The sequence below is a fragment of the Schistocerca gregaria genome, chromosome X (genome assembly GCF_023897955.1).
Source record: "Schistocerca gregaria isolate iqSchGreg1 chromosome X, iqSchGreg1.2, whole genome shotgun sequence".
Taxonomy (NCBI): domain Eukaryota; kingdom Metazoa; phylum Arthropoda; class Insecta; order Orthoptera; family Acrididae; genus Schistocerca; species Schistocerca gregaria.
Window position 1 is genome coordinate 816,652,679 of NC_064931.1, and position 26,202 is coordinate 816,678,880.

Sequence of the window (26,202 nt, forward strand, 5' to 3'; positions counted from 1 at the left end):
CCGAAACTTAGCTCTTCAGCTGCAAATGGGCCTGTAACTGGAGACCCACAAAAATGTCATGAGTGCTACATGATAACAACTATAACAAAATTCGTGGGAGCACCGAATTCGATGAAACCAAAATTTTAATGACACATGACAGCAATCACCCATCGATTACACACACGCGAGCGCCTACAGCGAACAGCTGCAACAGATAGTGCATCGACCAGTCTTCAGATGGCGTCTGAAGACTGATTCTCCTGCCTCCTCCTTGGGATGACCTTACAGATGCCACCACTTCGTTCAAGCAACTTGAAATTTCTTTTCAACTGCCCATAAATTTTAATCTGGTGAACTCTTAATTTATAGTTATGGTATATTGTAATCTTAGCAGTCATCTCTGGTTAACAGAAATTAATCTACTGGGTGATAAAAAAGTCAGTATTAATTTGAAAACTGAATAAATCACGGAATAATGTAGATAGAGAGGTACAAATTGACACACATGCTTGGAATGACATGGGGTTTTATTAGAAAAAAAAATACAAAAGTTCAAGAAACGTCCGACAGATGGCGCTTCATCTGATCAGAATAGCATAACAAAGCGAGACAAAGCAAAGACGATGTTCTTTACAGGAAATACTCTATATGTCCACCATCTTTCCTCAACAATAGCTGTAGTCGAGAAATGATGTTGTGAACAGCACTGTAAAGCGTGTCCTGAGTTATGGTGAGGCATTGGCGTCGATGTCTTTCAGCATTCGTAGAGAAGTCGGTCGATCTCGATACACTTGCGACTTCAGGTAACCCCAAAGTCAATAATTGCACGGACTGAGATCTGGGGACCTGGGAGGCCAAGCATGACGAAAGTGGCGGCTGAGCACATGATCATCACCAAACGTTGGCGTCGATGTTGTCTTTCAGCATTCGTAGATATGTCGGTCGATCACGATACACTTGCGACTTCAGGTAACCCCAAAGCCAATAATCGCACGGACTGAGGTCTGGGGACCTGGGAGGCCAAGCGTGACGAAAGTGGCGGCTGAGCACATGATCATCACCAAATGACCCGCGCAAGAGATCTTTCACGCGTCTAGCAATATGGTGTGTGTGTGTGTTTTTTTTGTGCTAATAAAACCCCATGTCATTCCAAGCGTGTGTGTCAATTTTTACCTCTCTATCTACATTATTCCGTGGTTTATTAAGTTTTCAAATTTATACTGACTTTCTGATCACCCGGTATATTACACTGACATAGAAAATAACTACAAAATCTTTTAGCTGTTAGGTAGCAAAGATTTTTTTTTAATGCGGAGGAAATATAGTTATCGTTTTCTGATTATTGAAGAGCGCCGCATTGTGGCTGCCAAGTCAGAAACAGTGCTGGACACTGGGTGCCAAAACAGTCTCGGAATTTTTAACCGACCTACCGTACAAAAATGCTGTAATTTTCGAGGGTAGATGCACGTGGAGTCAGATTCTGTGATGCGATGATGAGAGTGTAGTTTGGTCTGAGGTGTATGGATGCATTCGAAAGTTAACTGGACAAAAGCATAGTGGTTTGTATAGTAGCAGAGATGAGGGTACAGACCTCCTGGACGCGGCGCATCCAGACTTTGACGCGCGCCTCGAGGGCGGCCAGCTGGTCGGCCGTGGCGATCATCTCGCGAGCCTCCTCCAGGCTTCGCACCCCAGCCATCAGGGTCTGCCCGTCCTCGAACAGGTTCGGTTCGTCGCACACTTCCTCGCACACTGCGCACACAGATACACACGGCCATAACACCTTCACTCAGAGCTCTTTGACACAATGAGCCTTACCTCACTACTGGCAACTCATTCTATTGCTGAAGCTTTCGTGGCCACTTATTGGCGTATTGTCTGTACGCGTTTGTCTGTGTATTTTTGGCTGTTGTTTGTTCAATGATTTTCTGACGTTTCTCCAGCACGAGTGACTGGGATTGTCAAAGATTCACCTTTCGTTGCTGGTGGCGGACTGGATTCGAGCCCATGATCGCAGATTACACTGAGATGACAAGTCATGGGTTACCTCCTAATATCGTGTCGGACCTCCGTTTGACCAGCGTTGTCCAGCAACTCGACGTGACATGGGCCCGAATTGTCCTGCATATTCTACCTACCAGTCACAACAATAGTGACCCATAAAAATTCCACTGTTGTTTGGGAACATGAGGACCATGAATAGTTAAAATTGGTCTCCGGGTAACCGAAAATAACTATTTCCGATCAATAATCGGTTCAGCTGTACTGGAGGACCCAGTCCGTTTCATGTAAACACAGCTTATATCGTTACGGAGCCACGACCAGCTTGCACAGTGCCTTCCTGACGAATTAGATCCGTGGCTTCGTGGGGTTCTGCGCCTAACTCGAACCCTACCATCAACTCTTACTAACTAAATCTGGACTCGTATGACCAGGCCACCGTTTTTCAGTCGTCTCGTGTCCAACCGATATGGTTACGAGCCAAGGAGAGTCGCTGCAGGCGGTGTGGTGCTGCCATCAAAGACATTTGCATCAGTCGTCTGCTGGTATAGCCCATTAACGCCACATTTCGTAGCAGTGTCCAACTATTATGTTCGTCGTACATCTTTCAATGGTTTCTGCGGTTATTTCAAACGCTGTTAGTTGTCTGTTAGCACTGACAACTCTACGCAGGCGCCGCTGCGCTCGGTCGTTAAGTGAAGGCCGTCGGCCGCTACGTTGTCCGTGGTGAGAGGCAATGCATGAAATTTGTTTTTCTCGACACACTCTTGATACTGTGGATCTCGGAATATTGAATTCCCTAACGATTGCCGACTTGGAATGTTCCATACGTCTAGCTCAAACTACCATTCCTCGTTCAAAGTCTGAATTCCCGCCATGCGACCATAATCACGTCGGAAATCTTTTCACATGAATCCCCTGGGTAAAAATGTCAGCTCCACCAATGCACTGCCCTTCTATACCTCGTGTATGTGATACTTCAGCCATCTGTATATGTGCATATCGTTATCCCGTGACTTTTGTCACCTCAGTGTATATGTACCTCTGGCGGCAACCTCTTGACGGCCTTTCCGCTATAGTTACCCTTCTTACCCGCCTCGGTCGTTCGCTGCAGTACGAGAATTCAGGATCCGTTCTCTTCATGTTCGTAAATTTCTTTGGCTACTATGAAGAACTGGGCGTGATCGCTCTTACGGCCGCAACATCCAGTACCGTTCATGTTCGATGATCTTGGTACTGATAAATCGTTCGATCATTCCAACAGATTTTTCCACATGTTCACGGTAAGCGGTTTATTTCCAAGTTTTTGAGTTAATTCCTTTCGTCCTTTGACGATCTCAGACATTTTCTGATATCGTGTACAACCTTTCTGCCGTTTGTACCCAGGATGATGGACAGAATCGGCAGTATATTGCGCAAACATGGCGTAAAGACTACTTGCAAACGGACGAAGGAGATCAGAGAGTGTCTAGGATCGACTAAGGACAAAGAGGACCCACTCGGTGGTATACCGCATACCTTGTTCATGCAGAAAAGTCTCTGTAGGAAAGACCGAATGATCCATCAACAGCAGAGTCATCGAACAATAACGGTACTGCAGCTTGGGGTAGGTTGATATGTCGGCCGCGATGGAGCAGACGCCGTGTGAGACTGATCACATTAAAATTCGCCAGTACGAGGGTTCTCGGTGTGAAGAAGAGCTACAGTGCCATTTATTTTTCAGGGTAGCCACAAACATTCACAAACATGATAATAGCATAACTTGTTACAAAAGCGTTATTTGCTTCATAATAAAACTCCAAACTAGTGAAAAACTTTGCATATTAATCACCAAACACACTAACACTAACACTTTCTTATAGGTACCTATTACTAACAATATTCTTAAATGAAAGAGTAGGGTGTGTTTGAGATTTACACATGATGTTATTAAATTATTATAACGTTAAGTTACACGCAAATTCTTGCTATATTTACGTTTAGTTAGTTTTGACATTGACTAGTAACATAGAAAAAATTCACAAACTGAAGGGACAACTTTATTGAAAGTTTTTGGAACCCAGAGTCATGTGTTTTCAGTTGCAAGGCTAATGGCGGCAAGTAGTGGAACAGGTTTCAATTTTCACGACAAATAACTGAGCGTACTCGCTGCTAGCCAATGCCCATGGCATAGTCAATTCTAAAACCAGTTTTGTGAGGGTCCATGGGGGAGGGGACAAAGGGGGGAGGGTTGTGGTGCCATCATGTTCTACCCCGCCCTCCGCTAGGTACGCCCTTGCTGTTCTGCAGATTATCAATACGAATAAATATTCAGATATGTTTCATTTTATTTGTCACTCCAGTAGACATACTAAATAGTCACCTTCTCAAAGCTATTGATATTATTTGCAGAAAAAATACACTACCTGACAAAATAATGAATCACCGGGAAACATGGTCGGAAGTCACTGTATCTTCGTACACGTTCATACCATCAGCGGGTGTACAGGGCACGCATTAATAAAACCGACTAACTGCAGGAGCGGATTCTGACTGTAAATGGAGGAACACGTGTCTGGAAATGTATCGCTGACACAGTAGATGACGCTGACGAATGAAAGTTTCTCTGACCACTTGCCGTGTCTGTAGCCCACAGATGACGATTATGGTGATTAGTGATACCAGTTCTGCTTCGTCGATAAAGAGGACTAATGACAGAAATCTCATAAATGTGACTGTCTGGTGCAAAAACCATCGACAAAGCCCTTCCCGGAGAGGGAAATTCGTTGCTGATAATTCTTGCACTCATTGGAGATGAAAGAGGTAGTAGCGGTTGTCATCAAGGATACACAAATCGTGGTTTGACTTACACTATGCTGTCTATCCACTTTCCTGGAGTTTGTCTGAGGATTCACCTCAATATCCTGTAGAATCCTGACCTCCAGATCTGGTGTACTCACAGTCCGTCTCCTCCCTGCACGTTCATCTGTCTGCAAGGATCCATGATCACACAAACGCCCAAACTGGGCTTAGGATGTTGTGTGATGTGGTTTATGTCTGTGAGGGTAACTGTTTTGGTATAGCCTTGCTGCTTTTCGACCATTTCCATCTGCTTCGCCGTACACAATCACCATCTCGACTTGTTCCCCATCTACCGTGGCAACGATGCATTTCCGGACACATGTTCGTAGGACCGCTTTCCCCCATTACCAGTCAGCAATCTGTCCCTGCAGTTTGTCGGTTTTATTAACGTTCACCGTGTATAAATGATTATAGTTGTAGTTCTCTGTGGCATGTAGAATGGGCACCAAAAGTCATTAATGCTGTACCATGTGTAATAGAGTATATGAGGGGCGCAAACAGATAGTGAGTGATGACTGAAGGACTGTCTGCGGCTCGTGGTCTTGCGGAAGAGTTCTCGCTTCCCGCGCACGGGGTCCCGGGTTCGATTCCCGGCGAGGTCAGGGATTTTCTCTGCCTCGAGATGACTGGGTGTTGTGTGTCTTTCATCATCATTTCATCCTCATTCATAGTGGCGTTAAAGAACTTGTGGAACGGCGGCCGAACCGCCCCGCTAGGGGTCTCCCGGCCACCAATGCCATACGCTCATTATTGCTGAAGGACACGGAAATGTCTCGTGCACGTGTGTTACTCTTGCCATCATGGAGTGGGAAGCCGTCAGGTATGACTTCCTGTCGCGGCTGTTAGTGATTCAGGGGACCTCTGACAACCCAACGGTACGTCTAGGACATCTTACGTCTTCACGTGTGACGTCTCATGGGACTGTACTCCATTTGACAGGCTGGTCCAATAACGCAATATCTAGATATTTTCGGCATTCGGATGTGACAGTGGCTGATTATTGAGCTACATGGCAATGTGTGGGGAGGCACAGTCGCAATCACGGTTGAGGCCGGCCGCATCTGACCACCACAAGGGAGTGTGGCACTACATTGGACCAAGCACTCCTTGCTTCTCACCTGCTCCTGCCGTCCAAAAACAAGTAATCGATTCTCTACAACATTCTGTCACTGCACACCACTGGTCAGAGGCTAACAGCAGCTGGGCTAGGTACGTGTGCTGCCATTAACATCACATCACAAACGGCTGCGTTTTGAGTAATCCCTTGACCAGAAAGCATAGACTACCGAAGAATGACGGCGAATACCATGATCACAGAGGGAGACGTCCCGGTCTTCCAATGTTTTATAGAGGAATAACGGTGTTTCTCTTGCCATCATGGAGTGGGAAGCCATCAAGTATGACTTCAGGTTGCGGCTGTTAGTGATTCAGGAGACCCCTGACAATACAACCGTATGTCTCGGAGACTGTACTGTGGTCTCATTATTCAATCCACGTTCACGCATGTCATATGTCTCCATGAATTGTCTGAATTAAACTACTGGCCATTAAAATTGCCACAGACGAAGACGACGTGCTACAGACGCGAAATTTAACCGACAGGAAGAAGATGTTGTGATATGCAAATGATTAGCTTTTCAAGGCATTCATACAAGGTTGGCGTCGGTGGTGACACCTACAACGTGCTGACATGAGGAAAGTTTCCAACCGAATTTCTCATACACAAATAGCAGTTGACTGACGTTGCCTGGTGAAACGTTGTTGTGATGCGTCGTATAAGGAGGAGAAATGCGTACCATCACGTTTCCGACTTTGGTAAAGGTCGGATTGTAGCCTATCGCGATTGCGGTTTATCGTATGGCGGCATTGCTGTCGCGTTGGTCAAGATCCAGTGACTGTTATCAGAATATGGAATCGGTGGATTCAGCACGGAAATACGGAACGCCGTGCTGGATCCCAACGGCCTCGTATCACTAGCAGTCGAGATGACAGCCATCTTATCCGCATGGCTGTAACGGATCGTGCAGCCACGTCTCTATGCCTGAGTCAACAGATGGGGACGTTTTCGAGACAACAACCATCTACACGAACAGTTCGACGATGTTTTCAGCAGCATGGGCTATCAGTTCGGAGACCATGGCTGTGGTTACCCTTGACGCTGCATCACAGACTGGAGCGCCTCCGATGGTATACTCAACGACGAACCTGGGTGCACGAACGGCAAAACGTCATTTTTTCGCATGAATTCAGGTTCTGTTTACAGCATCATGATGGTCGTATCCGTGTTTGGCGACATCGCGGTGAACGCACATTAGAAGCGTGTATTCGTCATCGCCATACTGGCGTATCACCCGGTGTGATGGTATGGGGTGCCATTGGTTACACGTCTCGGTCACCTCTTGTTCTCATTGACGGCGCTTTGAATATTGGACGTTACATTTCAGATGTGTTACGACCCGTAGCTCTACCCTTCATTCGATCCCTGCGAAACCCTACATTTCAGCAAGATAATGCACGACTGCACGTTGCAGGTCCTGTACGGATACAGAAAATGTTCGACTGCTGCCCTGGCCAGCACATTCTCCAGATCTCTCACCAATTGAAAACGTCTGGTCAATGGTGGCCGAGAAGTGGCTCGTCACAATACGCCAGTCACTACTCTTGATGAACCGTGGTATCGTGTTGAAACTGCAGGGGCAGCTGTACCTTTACACGCCATCCAAGTTCTGTTTGACTCAATGCCGAGGCGTATCAAGACCGTCATTACGGCCAGAGGTGGTTGTTCTGGGTACTGATTTCTCAGGATCTATGCACCCAAATTGCATGAAAATGTAATCACACGTCAGTTCTAGTATAATATATTTGTCCAATGAATACCCGTTTATCATCTGCATTTCTTCTTGGTGTAGCAATTTTAATGGCCAGTAGTGTATGTTGATGTACTTCTGTGATCCGCAAGATCGACAGATCTATCCCCGATAAAATATGTGTTGGACTGCTTGAATGTCAACTGTATCCCAGCTCCCGTATCCAAGATATCAAGGACCAGCTACAACAGCTGCTGGTCAGTTTGCCACAGGAGAGATTACAAACGTCTTACGACACCGTACCTACCGGAATCAGTGCATGCATCCAGACCAGATAAGTGGGCTCAGACTGCCAAGTTCTTTGTATATTTTACTCTATATTATCAACATAATCACTGAAATATTATCACATACCACTAGCCGGTGAAGTTTCATTTCTTTTCCTCCTCCCTTGTGAGTGATTCACCTTTTTGTCATGCAGTGTATGTCAAGTTTTAATATTCACTGTAATAGTGGAGAGCTAACTTATGAAGAAGTCATAAGCATCATTTACTAAATTGTCTACTCACACTAGCTTCAGGTGTTGCTGTGGACGGTGGCACCGCTGTAACGGTTCACGTATATGAAACAGAAGCTGTGAAGGGGGAAATACGCACCCCTGAGGGCGCTGCAGAAGGAGCGCAGGCCGGGCAGCAGCTGGTTGCGCACCAGCGGACAGGTGCAGTCGTCGTCGTCGACGTCCGGCGCGGGGTAGGCGAGCGCCTCCATGAAGACGTGCTCCATTACTCGCTCCACCGACGTCACCAGCCCGACGCGCGCCATGTCCAGCACGCCGCAGAACAGGTCCTGCACACACGCGCGTCCGCTCATCTCAGTCGCGGGAAACGTCCGGAGGCTGGGCAGAATCCGCTGGTGCCAATGTCGGCTTTGACCCTCGACGTAATGGTGATGTGACATCACATAAATAGAACAGAACAGTGACAGTATTTATTTTGGCTCTGTGTTATGTTTTGGAATGGGGGTAGTGGTGAAAGACTACTCTGTATTGTCACCGGAGGTCTAGGTCAGAGTGAAAGGCGACAGTTTTGATGGGTTAAGGAGAAGCTAATGAACGAAACGAAATGACATTAGCTGGAATTCTTGTTAAAGCACGTAGCTTACACTTATTAGATTTCGACGTGTGGTTTGTCCCCATTATTTTGATGGCATCATGGTATCATGCTGTTCTGTATTTGTCTTTTCTGGCCCCAGCGAAGAAGATCTCTTTTTATTGTGACTCGGCATACACAGTTGACAATTTATGTTTTCCGGCAATATTCGGAAATCTCAAAGAAGCGCTAATACGGGATGGTCCATTGATCGTGACCTGGCCAAATATCTCACGAAATAAGCGTCAAACGAAAAAACTACAAAGAACGAAACTTGTCTAGCTTGAAGGGGGAAACCAGACGGCGCTATGGTTGCACCGCTAGATGGCGCTGTCATAGGTCAAACAGATATCAACTGCGTTTTCTAAAACAGGAAACCCCATTTTTTATAACATATTCGTGTTATAATTTTGGAAGTACCACATAGATAATATTGTCGGGAAGGCGAGCCAAAGGTTACGTTTCATTGGCAGGACACTTAGAAGATGCAACAAGTCAACTAAAGAGACAGCTTACACTACACTCGTTCGTCCTCTGTTAGAATATTGCTGCGCGGTGTGGGATCCTTACCAGGTGGGATTGACGGAGGACATCGAAAGGGTGCAAAAAAGAGCAGCTCGTTTTGTATTATCACGTTATAGGGGAGAGAGTGTGGCAGATATGATACACGAGTTGGGATGGAAGTCATTACAGCATAGACCTTTTTACGAAATTTCAGTCACCAACTTTCTCTTCCGAATGCGAAAATATTTTGTTGAGCCCAACCTACATAGGTAGGAATGATAATCAAAATAAAATAAGAGAAATCAGAGCTCGAACAGAAAGGATTAGGTGTTCGTTTTTCCCGCTCGCTGTTCGGGAGTGGAATAGTAGAGAGATAGTATGATTGTGGTTCGATGAACCCTCTGCCAAGCACTTAAATGTGAATTGCAGAGTAGTCATGTAGATGTAGATGGTACGTAAAGAAATATTAAGGTTTCAGTTGGACCACTTTTTTCGCTTTGTGATAGATGGCGCTGTAATAGTGGCTGGTTCAAATGGCTCTGAGCACTATGGGACTTAACTGCTGTGGTCATCAGTCCCATAGAACATAGAACTACTTAAACCTAACTAACCTAAGGACATCACACACATCCATGCCCGAGGGAGGATTCGAACCTGCTACCGTAGCAGTCCCGCGGTTCCAGACTGTAGCGCCTAGAACCGCTCGGCCACTCAGGCCGGCAGTAATAGTCACAAACATATGGGTCACAATTTTCGACGAACAATCGGTAACAGATAAGTTTTTTTTTAAATTAAAATACAGAACGTAGGTACGTTGGAACATTTTATTTCGTTTGTTCCAATGTGATACATAGACCTTTGTGAACTTATCATTTCTGAGAATGCATGCTGTTACAGTGTGATTAACTGTAAATACCACATTAATGCAATAAATGCTCAAAATGATGTCCGTCAACCTCAGTGCATTTGGCAATACGTGTAACGACATATCTCTCAACAGCGAGTAGTTCGCCTTCCGTAATGTTCGCACATGCATTGACAATGCGCTGACGCATGTTGTCAGGCGTTTTCGGTGGATCACGATAGCAAATATCCATCAACTTCCCCCACAGAAAAAAATCCGGCGACGTCAGATTCGGTGAAGGTGCTTCGACGACCAACCCACCTGTCATGAAATATGCTATTCAATACCGCTTCAGCCCCACGCGAGCAATGTGCCGGATATCCATCATGTTGAAAGTACATCGCCATTCTGTCATGCAGTGAAACATATTGTAGTAACATCGGTAGAACATTACGTAGGAAATCACCATACATTGCTCCATTTAGATTGCCATCTATAAAATGGGGGCCAATTATCCTTCCTCCCACTATGCCGCACCATACATTAACCCGCCAAGGTCTCTGATGTTCCACTTGTCGCAGCCATCGTGGATTTTCCGTTGCCCAATAGTGCATATTATGTCGGTTTACGTTACCGCTGTTGGTGAATGACGCTTCGTCGCCAAATGGAACGCGTGCAAAATATCTGTCATATCGCCCAGTGGCAGAACTATACACGACGTTCAAAGTCGTCTCCATGCAATTCCTGGTGCATAGAAATATGGTGAGGGTGCAATCGATGTTGATGTAGCATTCTCAACACCGACGGTTTCGAGATTCCCGATTCTCGCACAATTTGTATGCTACTGATGTGCGGATTAGCCGCGACAGCAACTACAGCACCTACTTGGGCATCATCATTTGTTGCAGGTCGCGGTTGACGTTTCACATGTGGCTGAACACTTCCAATTACCTTAAATGACGTAACTATCCGGCGAACGGTACGGACACTTGGATGATGTCGATCAGCATACAATGCACACGCCCGTTGGGCATTTTGATCACAACAGCCATACATCAACACGATATCGACCTTTTTCGCAATTGGTAAGTGGTCCATTTTAACACGGGTAATGTATCACGAAGCAAATACCGTCCGCACTGGCGGAATGTTACGTGATACCACGTACTTATACGTTTGTGACTATTACAGCGCCATCTATCACAAAGCGAAAAAAGCGGTCCAACTAAAACATTCATATTTCTTTGCGTACTACACGAATATGTAATAAAAATGGGGGTTCCTGTTTTAAAAAAACGCAGTTGGTATCCGTTTGACCTATGGCAGCGCCATCTAGTGGGCCAACCATAGCGCCATCTGGTTTCCCCCTTCAAGCTAGACGAGTTGCATTGTTTGTAGTTTTTTCGTTTGATGTTTTCGTGAGATATTTGGCCCGGTCACTATCAAGGGACCACCCTGTATGTAAATAGCTCAATGAAGACATGAAAAAAACTTTCCATCCTTCCGCCAGCGCATTTAATTCAGTAAGTTAAATATGCAATACAGCACGCCATAAGCATCGCCCACAGGTTGGTATTCTCTTTGGAATAGGAAGCCACAAGTCAACGTACTTTGTCCAAAACGTAAGAGGTTAAAAAGTAGTTTCTCTCTGTATAATACAGTGGTCTCAATATAAATGGTAAATGAACTCAGTAGTATTCAAATATCTGGAAAAGATAGCACATTTTGTGCCAACACTTTTCATGATACAAGAGAAGTTTAGAGCGTTGGTGTGCTAAGCACTAGTAACGTCGTAACTAAATTTATTTAAACTCAGACCGATAAGCACTTCTTCGGAACTTACTGCTGTTACTATCTCAAGAGTTTTGGTTCTACGTTGTTTACCTTAGCCATCAATATGCATTTCCAATGAGAATGGAGAACATACGCTTATGGTCTAATTGTTTTAGAGTGGCAGACCTTGTGGAAGCCCTCCTCGGGCAGCTGCTTGCCGGTGTTGAGGCGGAAGACGTAGATGCAGATGCCAGAGAGCGGCACCTGGCAGCCGTCGGTGAGGAAAAGCTTCTTGCGTGGCCCGCCGCTCGACGCGCTGGCCCGCGGCTGCTGCGCCGCCAGCGTCCGCATCGCCGGACCTTTCGCCTGCAAATGAACCACAAGCTTTGCAGTATTTCATTCCTGCACCGCTCATGAATGCACCTTCTATTCACTACTATGGACGCCAGAGTCGGTTTCCGGTAGCTGAGGGGAGATGGCTTTGTTCAGCTCGGAGATGATGCGCCGGTATTCTCCCAGTCCTCTTAAATGGGTTAATGGTCAGGGCATAACAGGTAAGTAGTTTTCCCATGATGACCGGTGTTTTAGAGCACTTGGTGGAAATAAGCTTCTGAATGTCCCGGCAGACCCCATCTTCTGAAGAAGCTATGTTAGTGGGAGGAGGAATTGACCAACGAAAGTGCCTACACTATGTTGTACTAGCTACTTGGCTGATAGGTCTGAATGTTAAACAGTTCTGTGGAACGGTTTGGAAATGGCAAAATCGCGGAATCGGCGGACAACCCTAGTTGGGTATAAAAGTGATGTGATTCCTGGGCCAAAGGTGTTATCTCAGTGTATTCCTGAAGTCGGATGTCACTCAGCTTTAGTGATGCATTTCTTGCAATATAGAATACTGGAACATCCCATGTGTCCGTTTCTGTGAGCGCGCAGGTGACTTTTAGTCGATTTATGTCCAGGTTTCTAGGTGATATTGCCTTTAGCGAAAGTGTCCACTCTTCGTTATAAAGCCTGACCTAAATCCGCTCCGATTGCGACTTGGGACAAATAAACTGGCCATATTGATAATTCTCTTACGTCCGGTAACCTGCACAATCTGGCAACATTGTAGGCTGTGGCAGTTCCTGGAGGAAGCCTTCGAGTCGTTATTCTATGTCCATGCGGGTCGTCTAGCAGTAAAAATCGCGTCGTCTAGGCACAATATCTCGACATCGAAACCACTCGTTACCAAAGATTTTATAGCACCTTTCGTCTGAATGTTGAAGTCTTTAATGTAATGGTAGCACAGCTACAATTCATTTCACACACCAGTATTATCTGTTCCTTCCAATAACGTTTTTACGAAAGATTTCTTGGCCGACTGATTACTTTTTAACGCCGCGTGCGCCAGTGCTCTCCGAGGCCCACTGGCTGTCGCAGTGGTCGCTGCGGTGGTGCTGCGCTCCCCTCACATATTAGTACTATGTAAAAACAAACTCAAATTCGTAAAGTGGACGGTTGAGTTGAAATACTTCAAGTGGTTCAAATGGGTCTGAGCACTATGGGACTTCACATCTATGGTCATCAGTCCCCTAGAACCTAGAACTACTTCTACATATACATCTATATTTATACTCCGCAAGCCACCCACAGGTGTGTGGCGGAGGGCACTTTACGTGCCACTGTCATTACCTCCCTCTTCTGTTCCAGTCGAGCTCGAATCTCTCTGATTTTACATTCGTGATCTCCTCGGGAGGTATAAGTAGGGGGAAGCAATATATTCGATACCTCATCCAGAAACGCACCCTCTCGAAACCTGGCGAGCAAGCTACACCGCGATGCAGAGCGCCTTTCTTGCAGAGTCTGCCACTTGAGTTTGCTAAACATTTCCGTAACGCTATCACGGTTACCAAATAACCCTGTGACGAAACGCGAAGCTCTTCTTTGGATCTTCTCTATTTCCTCCGTCAACCCTACCTGGTACGGATCCCACACTGATGAGCAATACTCAAGTATAGGTCGAACGAGTGTTTTATAAGCCGCCTCCTTTGTTGATGGATTACATTTTCTAAGGACTCTCCCAGGTTGAGACCTGGTACCCGCCTTACCAACAATTAATTTTATATGATCATTCCACTTCAAATCGTTCCGCACGCATACTCCCAGATATTTTACAGAAGTAACTGCTACCAGTGTTTGTTCCGCTATCATATAACCATACAATAAAGGATCCTTCTTTCTGTGTATTCGGAATACATTACATTTGTCTATGTTAAGGGTCAGTTGCCACTCCCTGCACCAAGTGCCTATCCGCTGCAGATCGTCCTGCATTTCGCTACAATTTTCTAATGCTGCAACTTCTATGTATACAATAGCATCATCTGCGAAAAGCCGCATGGGACTTCCGACACTATCTACTAGGTCTTTCTTGTACTCTGTGTAAAAACGAATTGGTATCCCGTCAGATCCAGTGGACTTTCCTCTGTTGAGTGATTCCAGTTGCTATTCTATTCCTTGAACACTTATTTCGATGAAAACCATTTTTTAGTTCGTGCGAGGATTTAGAGAAAGAACTGCAGTGCGGTCTTCCTCTGTGAAACAGCTTTGGAAAAAGGTGTTTAGTATTTCAGCTTTACGCGTGTCATCATCTGTTTCAATGCCATCACCATCCCGGAGAGTCTGGATATGCTGTTTCGAGCCACTTACTGATTTAACGTAAGACCAGAACTTCCTAGGATTTTCTGTCAAGTCGGTACATAGAATTTTACTTTCGAATCCACTGAACGCTTCACGCATAGCCCTCCTTGCGCTAACTTTGACATCGTTTACCTTCTGTTTGTCAGAGAGGTTTTGGCTGAGTTTAAACGTGGAGTGAAGCTCTTTTTGATTTCGCAGTAGTTTCCTAACTTTGTTGTTGAACCACGGTGGGTTTTCCCGGCCCTCACAATTTTACTCGGCACGTACCTGTCTAAAACGCATTTTACAACTGCCTTAAACTTTTTCCATAAACACTCAACATTGTCAGTGTCGGAACAGAAATTTTCGCTTTGATCTGTTAGGTAGTCTAAAATCTGCCTTCTATTACTCTTGCTAAACAGATAAACCTTCCTCCCTTTTTTTTATATTCCAATTAACTTCCATATTCAGGGATTCTGCAACGGCCTTATGATCACTGATTCCCTGTTCTGCAGTTACAGAGTCGAAAAGTTCGGGTCTGTTTGTTATCAGTAGGTCCAAGATGTTATCTCCACGAGTCGGTTCTCTGTTTAATTGCTCGAGGTAATTTTCGGATAGTGCACTCAGTATAATGTCACTCGATGCTCTGTCCCTACCACCCGTCCTAAACATCTGAGTGTCCCAGTCTATATCTGGTAAATTGAAATCTTCACCTAAGACTGTAATATGCTGAGAAAATTGATGTTGAATGTATTCCAAATTTTCTGTCAGTTGTTCTGCCACTAATGCTGCTGAGTCGGGAGGTCGGTAAAAGAAGCCAATTATTAACCTAGCTCGGTTGTTGAGTGTAACCTCCACGCATAATATTTCACAGGAACTATCCACTTCTACTTCACTACAGGATAAACTACTACTAACAGCGACAAACACGCCACCACCGGTTGCATGCAATCTATCCTTTCTAAACACCATCTGTGCCTTAGTAAAAATTTCGGCTGAATTTATCTCTGGCTTCAGCCAGCTTTCTGTACCTATAACGATTTCAGCTTCGGTACTTTCTATCAGCGCTTGAAGTTCCGGTTCTTTACCAATGCAGCTGCGACAGTTTACAATTACAATACCGATTGCTGGTTGGTCCCCGCATGTCCTGACTTTGCCCCGCACCCTTTGAGGCTATTGCCCTTTCTGTACTTGTCCGAGACCATCTAACCTAAAAAACCGCCCAGTCCACGCCACACAACCCCTGCTACCCGTGTAGCCGCTTGCTGCGTGTAGTGGACTCCTGACCTATCCAGCGGAACCCGAAACCACCCTATGGCGCAAGTCGAGGAATCTGAAGCCCACACGGTCGCAGAACCGTCTCAGCCTCTGATTCAGACCCTCCACTCGGCTCTGTACCAAAGGTTCGCAGTCAGTCCTGTCGACGATGCTGCAGATGGTGACCTCTGCTGTCATCCCGCTAGCGAGACTGGCAGTCTTCACCAAATCAGATAGCCGCCGAAAGCCATAGAGGATTTCCTCCCATCCATAGCGACACACAACATTGGTGCCGACATGAGCGACCACCTGCAGATGGGTGCACCCTGTACACTTCATGGCATCCGGAAGGACCCTTTTCACATCTGGAATGACTCCCCCCGGTATGCACACGGAGTGCACATTGGTTTTCTTCCCCTCTCTTGCTGCCATGTTCCTAAGGGGCCCCATTACGCGCCTGACGTTGGAGCTCCCAACTACCAGTAAGCCCACCCTCTGCGACTGCCCGGATCTTGCAGACTGAGGGGCAACCTCTGGAACACGACAAGCAGCCATCTCCGGCCGAAGATCAGCATCAGCCGGAGACAGAGCCTAAAACCGGATCGTCAGACAAACTGGAGAGGACTTCCGTTCAGCCCTCCGGAATGTCTTTCGCCCCCTGCCACACCTCGAGACGACCTCCCACTCTACCACAGGTGAGGGATCAGCCTCAATGTGGGCAGTATCCCGGGCAACCACAGTCGTAGTCCGATTGGGGGATGTGTGGGACGAGCTGGCCGTCCCCGACAAACCCCCATCCGGACCCCCACAATGATGCCCATTGGCAACAGCCTCAAGCTGTGTGACCGAAGACAACACTGCCTGATGCTGGGAGCCAAGGGATGCCAACTCAGCCTGCATCCGAACACAGCAGTTGCAGTCCCTATCCATGCTAAAAACTGTTGTGCAAAGAACCTCCGAATTTATCTACAGAGAGCACAAACAAATCGACACAAAATTTAAACGGTTATTAAAATACAAAATACTTAAACCTAACTAACCTAAGGACATCACACAACACCCAGTCTCGAAGTTCTTCAGTGACGATTGTATAGTGAAGAATATTGGCATTCACAAAGCAGACATTTATGACCATTAAGACGGCTTACTGAGTCGACGTCGTGAGAAGGCTTATTATGTAAAGGTTCTCTTCAGAGTTTGTTAAAGAATGTCTTCTAGCAATTTGCAGCTGCATTAAGTAAAACGGAAAATAATAACCTCGAGCGTACTGGTCTGCGCCGCCAGTAGGACTGAGAACTCATACTACCCTTGCATCACAAGACGGGTGGAACAACGTTTTTAAAAGTAAGACTGGAGCGTTAAGGGTACCTAGGAAAAAAGATGAAAAACAGGACTACTGTTATGGGGGACAGCCACTTGTGACCCTAGCAAAGAAAAAGAGACTGATCTCACACAGGCATTGCCATCCTAACTGCACCTAAACCTCCCTTCCAGCTAAGGAAACTAAGATAAATAAAAACGGTGACCGTTCGAAAGCCAACCCGTAAGGACAAGTGGGAATGAGGGAGAGGAGATCCCAATACCCACGAAACAACCCGTTTATTCGTATTATATGCATGTGTTGGCCTGTACACATTGATGCACCGTACCATGTAAGATGATCACAGATGCATTATGGAATGGAGAGACGGAATGGAGAGACGGGGCACACCTCAACTGAGGGGAGGGGGAGGTTTAAGATTCAGATAGACGCTGTGGAGATATCCTGCAAAGGCTCCTCGGTAATGACGCAACAAAGTGAGCACCATGATCACAACCCAGTATCAGACATTGAGGACCGAATGTGGAAAATTGTGAAAGAGGTACTTTGAAGCCTGTTCTCGAAATCAGATAAGTGCATGGTGTGTCGCAAGGGGGTGGTGGAAAACCGAAACGTCCGTCCGTTAACCATTGGCTGCTGTACCTCCACGTCGTTATGCGGGGGAAACAGTGTAAACAAAGGATAGAAGCCCTCCGCACAGGGGGGGGGGGGAGGGGGGGGGGCAGGTGACCGAGAGATCATTCCAAATGTAGAACTGTTCGACAAAATAAGTTACGATATGGTACAGTAACAGGGAGGTGCGTGCTCTATAAATCGGTGGTTGGGGGGGGGGGGGGGGGGGAGCCGGTCGGAGAGACTGCATCATATAGACAAGGAGAAATCCCGTCAGTGCAGCAGCATAGAATGCACATAGAGCACAGAGCATCGCACTCACACGTTGACAAATCTGAGGCCACCTTTTAGAAGGGTAGAGCTAAAAGGTGTAATAGACGTTGGAAAGGTCCCCTGCTGACACAAAATATCCAAGGGGTAATGGCACTGGGAGGATCTGGGCAACATGTACCAGTTGACATAGGACAAGCGTAACATTTGGTTCAAGTTACAGTGAAATGGTGGCAAACAAGGTGCCAAATGGACTGGCAAAGTGCGGTGTGTGGAGCCCATAAAGTCGTTCCCTCAGTAACGAAGGGTGGGACTGGGGAGTGGGTCTGGTGCAACGACCTGGAGTCCACGCCTGATGTGCATCTTCATCGACTTGTGGATGTTAAGGATGCTATCCGAAATATGTCCAACCTGGTGCCTCCCGTAGGTGGCGTTTTTGAATTCCGATCTGCTGTGGGCAAGAAGTAGGGCCTGCAGTGATAGGTATGATCACACAAGTTCAGACCCTGTAGGTGAGTTGTAAGATTGGCTATGAGGGGTTCCAATGTAACTGCATACAGTAGCGTGGACATTGGTGATCCCTGACAAACAGAGAGGCAAACTGGAATTGGTCCAACAATTCACCCCTTGACCTGGACCATGGAGACTCCACGAAATGGAATCTACAAAGAATGGTGGAAACCCCATAAGGCCGAGCGGTTCTAGGCGCTTCAGTCCGGAACCGCGCTGCTGCTACGGTCGCAGGTTCGAATCCTGCCTCGGGCATGAATGTGTGTGATATCCTTAGGTTAGTTAGGTTTAAGTAGTTCTAAGTCTAGGGAACTGATGACCTCAGATGTTAAGTTCCATAGTGTTTAGAGCCATTTGAACAATTTTTTTGAAACCCCACACAAGTCACGACCGCGAGAAGGAATGGGAGTCTACCATGATCAAAGGCATTTGTAAATCAATGGAGACTAGAGCTGCACAGAGCCAGCAGACCGCGTCTATCGCAATGAAGTCCAAAAGCCGTCTGAAGGGTAGCCTCACAACCACGTGCAGTGTGTTCTCGTGAACTCCACTAGAGGACCATCTGGTCGGCGCGACTTGTTCTTCGTCCCCTTGTAGATCGCATCCATTATCTCTCCCATGGAGATCGCAGACATCATAAGTGCCTGCTCTGCAGTGGTGAAGATCCGTTCAGGAGTGGAGCCAAGTTGGTCAGGAATTGGCTCCACCATCCGATCGTCGTCGTGAAATTGACGGTTGTGGTCGGCGAAGGCATACACCACCGCCGCCTGTGAGTACCACCGGAGATGGTGAGGACGGAGAAGACGAGTCGACGTCGACGACGTTTGTGAAATGCAGCGTGGACTATGGATGGCAATTCGACATCTAGAAGGTCCCATCGTTGCGAACACAGCACGACACTGTACAATCTATCGCGATGTGAGTGACGAGATGGGTTTTTATATGCTGGAGTTTTCTATGGACGTAAGGTGACAGAGGGAGCGTGCGGAGCTTGTCAAGGATAGTGTCTTAAAATTTGGTGGTGTCCTAATTCCCCATCGCTACTTCCTTGCCACGTTACATGAAGAATTTTGAGATTGTAAGTTTTGTACACTTGAGCCTCCAATGTACTATGGGACACGCATTTTGTAGGATGCCGATTTAGTGGAAATACTTTGTCAGCAGTACAGGTCACCAAGTAAGGAAGTGTTAAGCTTCCAGAACCCTTTGCTGTGCCAGAACAGCTGTGGTGGTAGTGCAAGAGTCCAGATAATGGCACAATGGTACGAAAACGCAAGCAGACATTTTTATGTTCTGGAGACTTCGTTTTCAAGGTGGGTAGAGACATAAAAACCATTCGAGTGTGCTGTCAGAAGGTGCTGGGGAGATCGCCATGAATCTTCTCCCAAACGTCAACGATATGAAAGCTCTCGACCAGTGTCAGGAATGGAAAATAACTAGGCGTCTGGTTCTTCAGGTGGGGGATGCAGTTGAAATCCCCATCCACAACAAAGAGATCACAGAGCTCGAAAAACAGGGGTGCCGCGTTGTCTGCGAATATCGTGGACTGCTGCTGATGATTCGTGGAGCCATACGGGCACAGTCATTGATTGCGCATGTGTCAAAGATGGTTAAAGCTATGCTCTGGCCGGGTGGGAAGCAACAGTACATGTACCTACAAACCTGTGATGCTTGTTAAATCAACAAATTTATTTTTAACACAAACAACAGTAGAAGCAGAACGTACTACCAGCAACAATACCATACCCTTATGGAAGACAGAAATAGAGAGCAAGAAAAAGAGCTTTCTCATTGTCCTCAAAATTCAAGCTGGGAACGAAAAACAATAAGCCAAAAGGAAACATATGAGGTCTAAAACCCTTAGATCATATTGCCTTTGTCCTTTTTGATGGAGTTTATGGTGGTCACATTTTTGAGAGTATTGATGCCGATGTGTGCCTGAGGTAATTGGAAAATTCGTTAAGCAACTTACCCTCCCCCATTCTGCCATCTCCAGAACCTCTTCACCACAGAAGAACGACATAGCGGAAAGAAAAAGGAAAATCTCTCTGTTGGGATCATCAATGGTTTCTGGGCTCATGTGGAGGTACTACGATTTCTAGACCAGGAAAGACCAACATGTTTACGTTTACAAGAGACAAAACTGAAACTATCTGACGCCCATGAGCTACATGGGTATGTCTTCCACAAAAAAGACGAGCTCAATAGATGGAGAGCTAGAGGAGGAGTGGTTATTTTCATAAACAACACATATAACTCCTCACTTCCCCCCTCCCCTCATTGCCCTGTCATTAAGTAGTCGTTATATTACTGCATGTGCGCCAAAGTTTGATAATATCTTTCCTCTACTTGGCGGCACCCCCCTCTTCCTATCCATCGAGGTTCACGACGAAGAGGCTTTCACTAAACTCATTAGTCAGCATCCCAAACCCTTCCCGCTGTGTGAAGATTGCAACGCCCACAGTGTTATTTGGCACTCTGCAACCAACTACCCAATGATAGACGTATTAAGAACTTCCTTGTCAACACGTAAATGTCTGTTGAACAGGGAGACAAAGCAGTCATTCAAAGCAAAGCAACAAAGTCCTTCACAGGTATGCCGTCTTGGTATGCTCTTCAGTCCCCATATACTCTGCTCAATGGCAAGTGATCGATACCTTGCACTCAGGTGATCATTTCCTGAGCTGTACTCACCTTCCAGACACGATGGTGACCGAAAGAATGCCGCCACGACGGGTACTGAGTAAAGCAAAACTGGGCACTGTATAACCAACTTCCCATGTTGAATGCAATGACAGATGCCAAGGGTGGGTGGATCGTATCACCACAACGATCCACCAGACCACTGAAGCATCCATTGCACACTCCTCACACCAGCTAAGGCCAGCTGATGCCTTAGCGGAGCTTCGCCATAAGGGTCAGGCCATGAGCTCAGCGTAGGTTTATTCAGTTGCTGGCCACCTGCAGAGAACCTCGTAGCCTTCCGGACAGCGAGGGTGAAATGTCGCCCAGTTAAGAATGAGAGAGCAAGTAGAGATCGTGGGAACGTTATTGAACACCATAAATCGTTCTACTAAGAGTAAAATCGTATGGTAGATCACGAGGAAGATTTTTGGAGAAAGTGAGATGTTCCCAGTTGCTACTGTAATGTATAACAGAATTCTCCTAGCCAGTCAGGGCACAGGCAATGGCGTAATATTTCGACGGAGTTGCCGCCAATGCCCCAGGTTCCAGCTTTCGACACTACAGAGTGACTGCTGAGTGGGGCATTTTGAACTTCAGTTCCATCAGTGATGAAGGATACAACTGTCCGTTTTCCACGTGGGAACTGGATTCTGCATTATTTGCTCTTGACACCTCACAGAGCGAAGCAAAAATCGACCCTTTTGAACCCCATGTTGGTATCAAGACACTTTCATGACTCCTGGAGAGAAACAATTTTAGTTCCACTTTTAAGACATATGAAGTACCGTGTGCGTCCAAGTAGTTATCGTAGTGATACCCTTAATAGTTGTATGGGGAATATCTTTGAATGGAGGGTCGTCCACCGCCTTGTCTGGATTCTAAAATCCACTTAGTCACTTTCAATGTGGGTGCAGAAGGTATCACTGTACTTTTGATAACCTAGTCGTCCTGGAAGCGGTTATACAACAGGCTTTCCTGTGCAGACATCACATGACAGGTATATTTTTTGGCATCGAGAAGGCCTTTGAGTCTACTCGGTGGCACAATACCCTCGCACGTATCCATGAGTGAGGCTTTCGAGAACGTCTTCTCTAATTTATACAGTCCTTCCTCTCGCCAGGTTATTTTAAATGTCGAATCAATGACGTCCTCTTTGATCTCTTGGAAAAAAAGAACGGTGTCCCTGAGAGTAGTTTGTCTTCGCCATACCTCTCATAACGTCGACTATAAGAAGTCGCGTCGAGTGTTCCTAGTTAGCGGATGACTTCTCCGTCTTTTGTCCCTCTTACAGGCTTGCAACGGCAACTCTTCAGTTGCATATGACTGACAGAAATCTGGAGAAATATCCGGAGAATAGAGGTTTTAATGTATCAACCGAAAAATCTATGCATGTCCTTTTCAACTGCAGGAGTCCCATTTTTAATTTTTCTGAGTTGAGAAGGACGGACAGTGTTCTTAATTTTAGAGACACAGTGAGGTTTGTAAGTCTCAGATATATTTTAAACTTGTCCTGCTGCCAGATATTAGTGACCTAAAAGCACGGTTCCTAAAAGTACGAAATATTTTAAAATGTATTGACCTTCATTCATGAAGAGCAAATCGAATCAGTTTTCTGCATTTTTTACAGAGCCTTCGTGCGTTCTTGTCTAGATTATGGGTGCACGTTGTATAGATCTTGGAAATCCTCCTATTTAAAGATGTTGAACGTGGTGCATCATGAAGGAAGTGGGAACCTTTTTCTACCCGAATGAGCAAGGAGAGTCACGAAAACATGTAGCCCAGCGCCCGTGTCAAAATACTGTCGCACTGAATGCTCTCATATCTGACGAAATGTCATAGCTTTACTCTTAGATTCGTGCGTAACCACCACCTCAGCAATCTGAACCTCTCGAAAATATCCCCAAAACTTCCAGAAGCATTCATTTTGAATGGTATTGCTCAAAGAGAACGTCATTTTTTCGTCACTTACTTTGGCCGTTCGGATGCAAATAAGGTCTCCCTGAAGGAAATGACCTGGCGACTGGGACCTTTAGAACCAGCCTCATATCGACATTCTACGCTTAGGATGGCGAGCCACTGCTTAACGCATGCGACTGGTCTATAAGAAAGTATACACGCCACAGACGCCTGCACACCGTACCTTTAATAACAGATGGCGAGCCGCGAGACTCCATAGGATTCGCCTTTTTTAAAGATGAGTGTAGCTGATTTTAAGGCTTTACACCAAAGTTTGGAACAGCTTTCGACTACTGCTCCTAAGCAGGCCCAGTACTGTTTTTGATCTGACAAAATTTAAGAAAGACTGCATTAACATATGACAGTTTTAAAATAGATGAAACGAATATATGAAAGCAAGTGCATTTCCTTGGCTGTCCGTTGCGTTTCCCAATCGTAAACCTTATTTGCTACAAAGCTCCATGCTATACTGGAGGCACTGGAACAAATGAGGTGTCTTCATAACAAAACATTTCCCATCCTCTCCGAGTCAATTAATGCCCTAGACGCACTGTAACAAACACACCCAGCAAAGAAAATTACACAAAACATAACGGACACCTTTCTCATCCTTCATCAGGATGGGAAACGTGTACCATTCATCTTGGTACTAGCGCATGAGAGAATCTGGGGAACGAGCAGGCATGTGTCCTACATGCCAGTCCTCTGCAGGCTGTTATTTCGCTGTTAAATCGAAGAGCCATGACACTGTGAGAGGGCGGATAGCTGCCAGTGAGGGACAATAAGCTTCAATAGGTGTAGCCAACTATAGGGAGATTTTAGTGCGCTGCACAGTGGATGACTCGTCCTTAGTATCGTAGAGATCAAACAACCGCAGCTATCTGCTATGCTTTTTTAATTATTTCCAACAAGTTTCACTTTTTTCCTACTTTTTAGATCTGAATGAAAGAGTGATTCTCGTATTTATGTATATTTATGTGTATGTAGGCGTGTGTGTGCACGTTTATGTTTTCAGGGCATTTTTATGTTTCAATTAATGTTGAAGTTTTGGTATTCTGCCACTTTAATCCACACTCTTCGTGTAAAATTTTGGTAATGGTACTAAAAACATTGCTGTTGGGTGTCAAAGTAAACATATCATCATCATCTCCCTCGTCTGCAGTACAGCATAAAGTAGCTTGTGAAGGGTAGAAGTAAATACATATTTAGAAGATATGAAAGCCGAGACAGCATATACGAGGTAGTGGAAATGATCTTACCGTGTCAGTCTGTATTTATTGATTAATGTGTTCGTTTGGTTGGCTATCTTCGTTTTAACACTAAGTTTTTCAAGTTAAATGAGAAGCTTACCAAGAAACGAAATGTAATAAGTGACCACTGACTGAGGGCCCCAAGTCTTCGATTTCAGTCACCGGTCACTGTGAAAAGAAAAACTAAATATCATAATATATAAAAAGAAATAGTAAAAACTGGAAGAAACTTCTCTACCCAGGGTGTACAGTAATCGAAATATGAAAAAGGGCTATGTATCCAATATATTTACACCCGTCCGGGTAAAAGTTTTTCAATTTGCACTAGGTTTAAAAAGTGAAAATCCAACTATTAAATTATATATTACTTCTTAGATTAACTCTACATGATCCAAATTCCCTTGTGCCTAATAAGCCCACAGAACAGACACTATATTCGAATTAATCCATTGAAATCTAGTATTACGGCACCTAATGATGAGAACAATTATTCGAAATGTGAAGTAGCAATCTTAATAACTGAAATGAAATTGTGACTGTCGCAGCAAACCCATTTTAATTCACTATCAACGTTTTACTGTAAGTTTTACGTTGCACAAATAATTACAATAGATGTGACTCATTCAGTAAAATCATTTTCAGTCACTTCAATAAAGTCAATTTCCTATGTTAAATAAATAGTAAGCACATAATGTGGAGCCAATGTTCAACTTATATTTACTGTCGCTTGAATGAACATGTCCCTCGGTTCGTCACTTTCCGTGTGCCAGAAAGCACCGTTTTGGGGAGAAATAGATTAGGCTTGGGAGCTCCGGCGTAGGTCAGTAAGTTTGCGTGGTAGCCCGCAATTCTCCAGACGCCCTGGAATCTATTTTTGCGAACAGTGGCACAATATGCTGTACCTCCTGTCAGACGCCGAATCGTGATGTGGGAGCGAGCCTTTGTTTCTGCCACCCGCTGCTACGGAAGAGCGCCGCCACACTGACAAGAGGTCCGTTTTTGTCATTATATTATTCCTTCAAATTTATAACTGATATTTAATTTAGAGTAAACTCTCCCTCTTCCAGTAAGCTCAGTACTAAAATTGTTTAATCTCGTCTTGTTGTGTGTTTTCTGTCGTTCCTTAGTTGCTTCTATATTTATGGAGATGTGATCCGTCCTTGTTTAATAATGGAAACCAGTCACCGACAAAGAAGACGTTTTTTCATGCTACAACTCATCCAGTGGAGCCAAGTCCTCGGGACTCTCATTACATTTTTGTCATTATTACAAATAAACTGATGCACAGCAAAGTAGAGACATTTTTCTGGTTGTTGAACTCCGTGCCTGTGGATTATATTGCTTTAAGGAATACAGAAGCCAGCCACCTTTTCGTGTGTAAGGGGTAGTCAAATTAAAACGAGAGATTGAAAAAAGTAAGTAAACTGTTCATTATTTCGAAAGTCATCGCCAGAACTTTTAATACATTTATTCCACTGTCAGGCAAAGCAGTCAATGCCAACATGGAAGAATGTTAGCTGTTGCCTTCGGAACTGTAATTATACCCAGGCGTGCATCTGTTCGTCCGAATCAACTCGAGGGCAACTATGTCTTTCATCAGTGATCCAAAATTATGAAAATTTCATGTGAAGATATCGGGGCTGTATGGAGGACGGGTAAGAGTTTCCCACAACAAAATTCTGGAGCGTATTTTAAACAAACATGCCTACTGGGGGGAAATGAATGAAATCTGGTAGAATTTTGTATAGAGCATAACTTAATCATCGCTAGTAGTTGGTTTAAGAAT

At 45.3% G+C, this 26,202-nt stretch overlaps 1 protein-coding gene across 1 annotated transcript in view; it reads right to left on the reverse strand.

The window, feature by feature from the left end:
* Positions 1 to 26,202, reverse strand: part of LOC126298335 (dynein axonemal heavy chain 5) — a gene marked incomplete at its 5' end in the record, with an annotated part of 791,472 nt that overhangs the window by 738,511 nt on the left and 26,759 nt on the right. The window contains 4 exons of the mRNA XM_049989632.1: positions 1,574 to 1,734; positions 8,288 to 8,477; positions 12,087 to 12,230; positions 12,478 to 12,492. Coding sequence (XP_049845589.1) covers positions 1,574 to 1,734; positions 8,288 to 8,477; positions 12,087 to 12,230; positions 12,478 to 12,492 — 510 coding nt within the window. The remainder of the gene's footprint in view (positions 1 to 1,573; positions 1,735 to 8,287; positions 8,478 to 12,086; positions 12,231 to 12,477; positions 12,493 to 26,202) is intronic.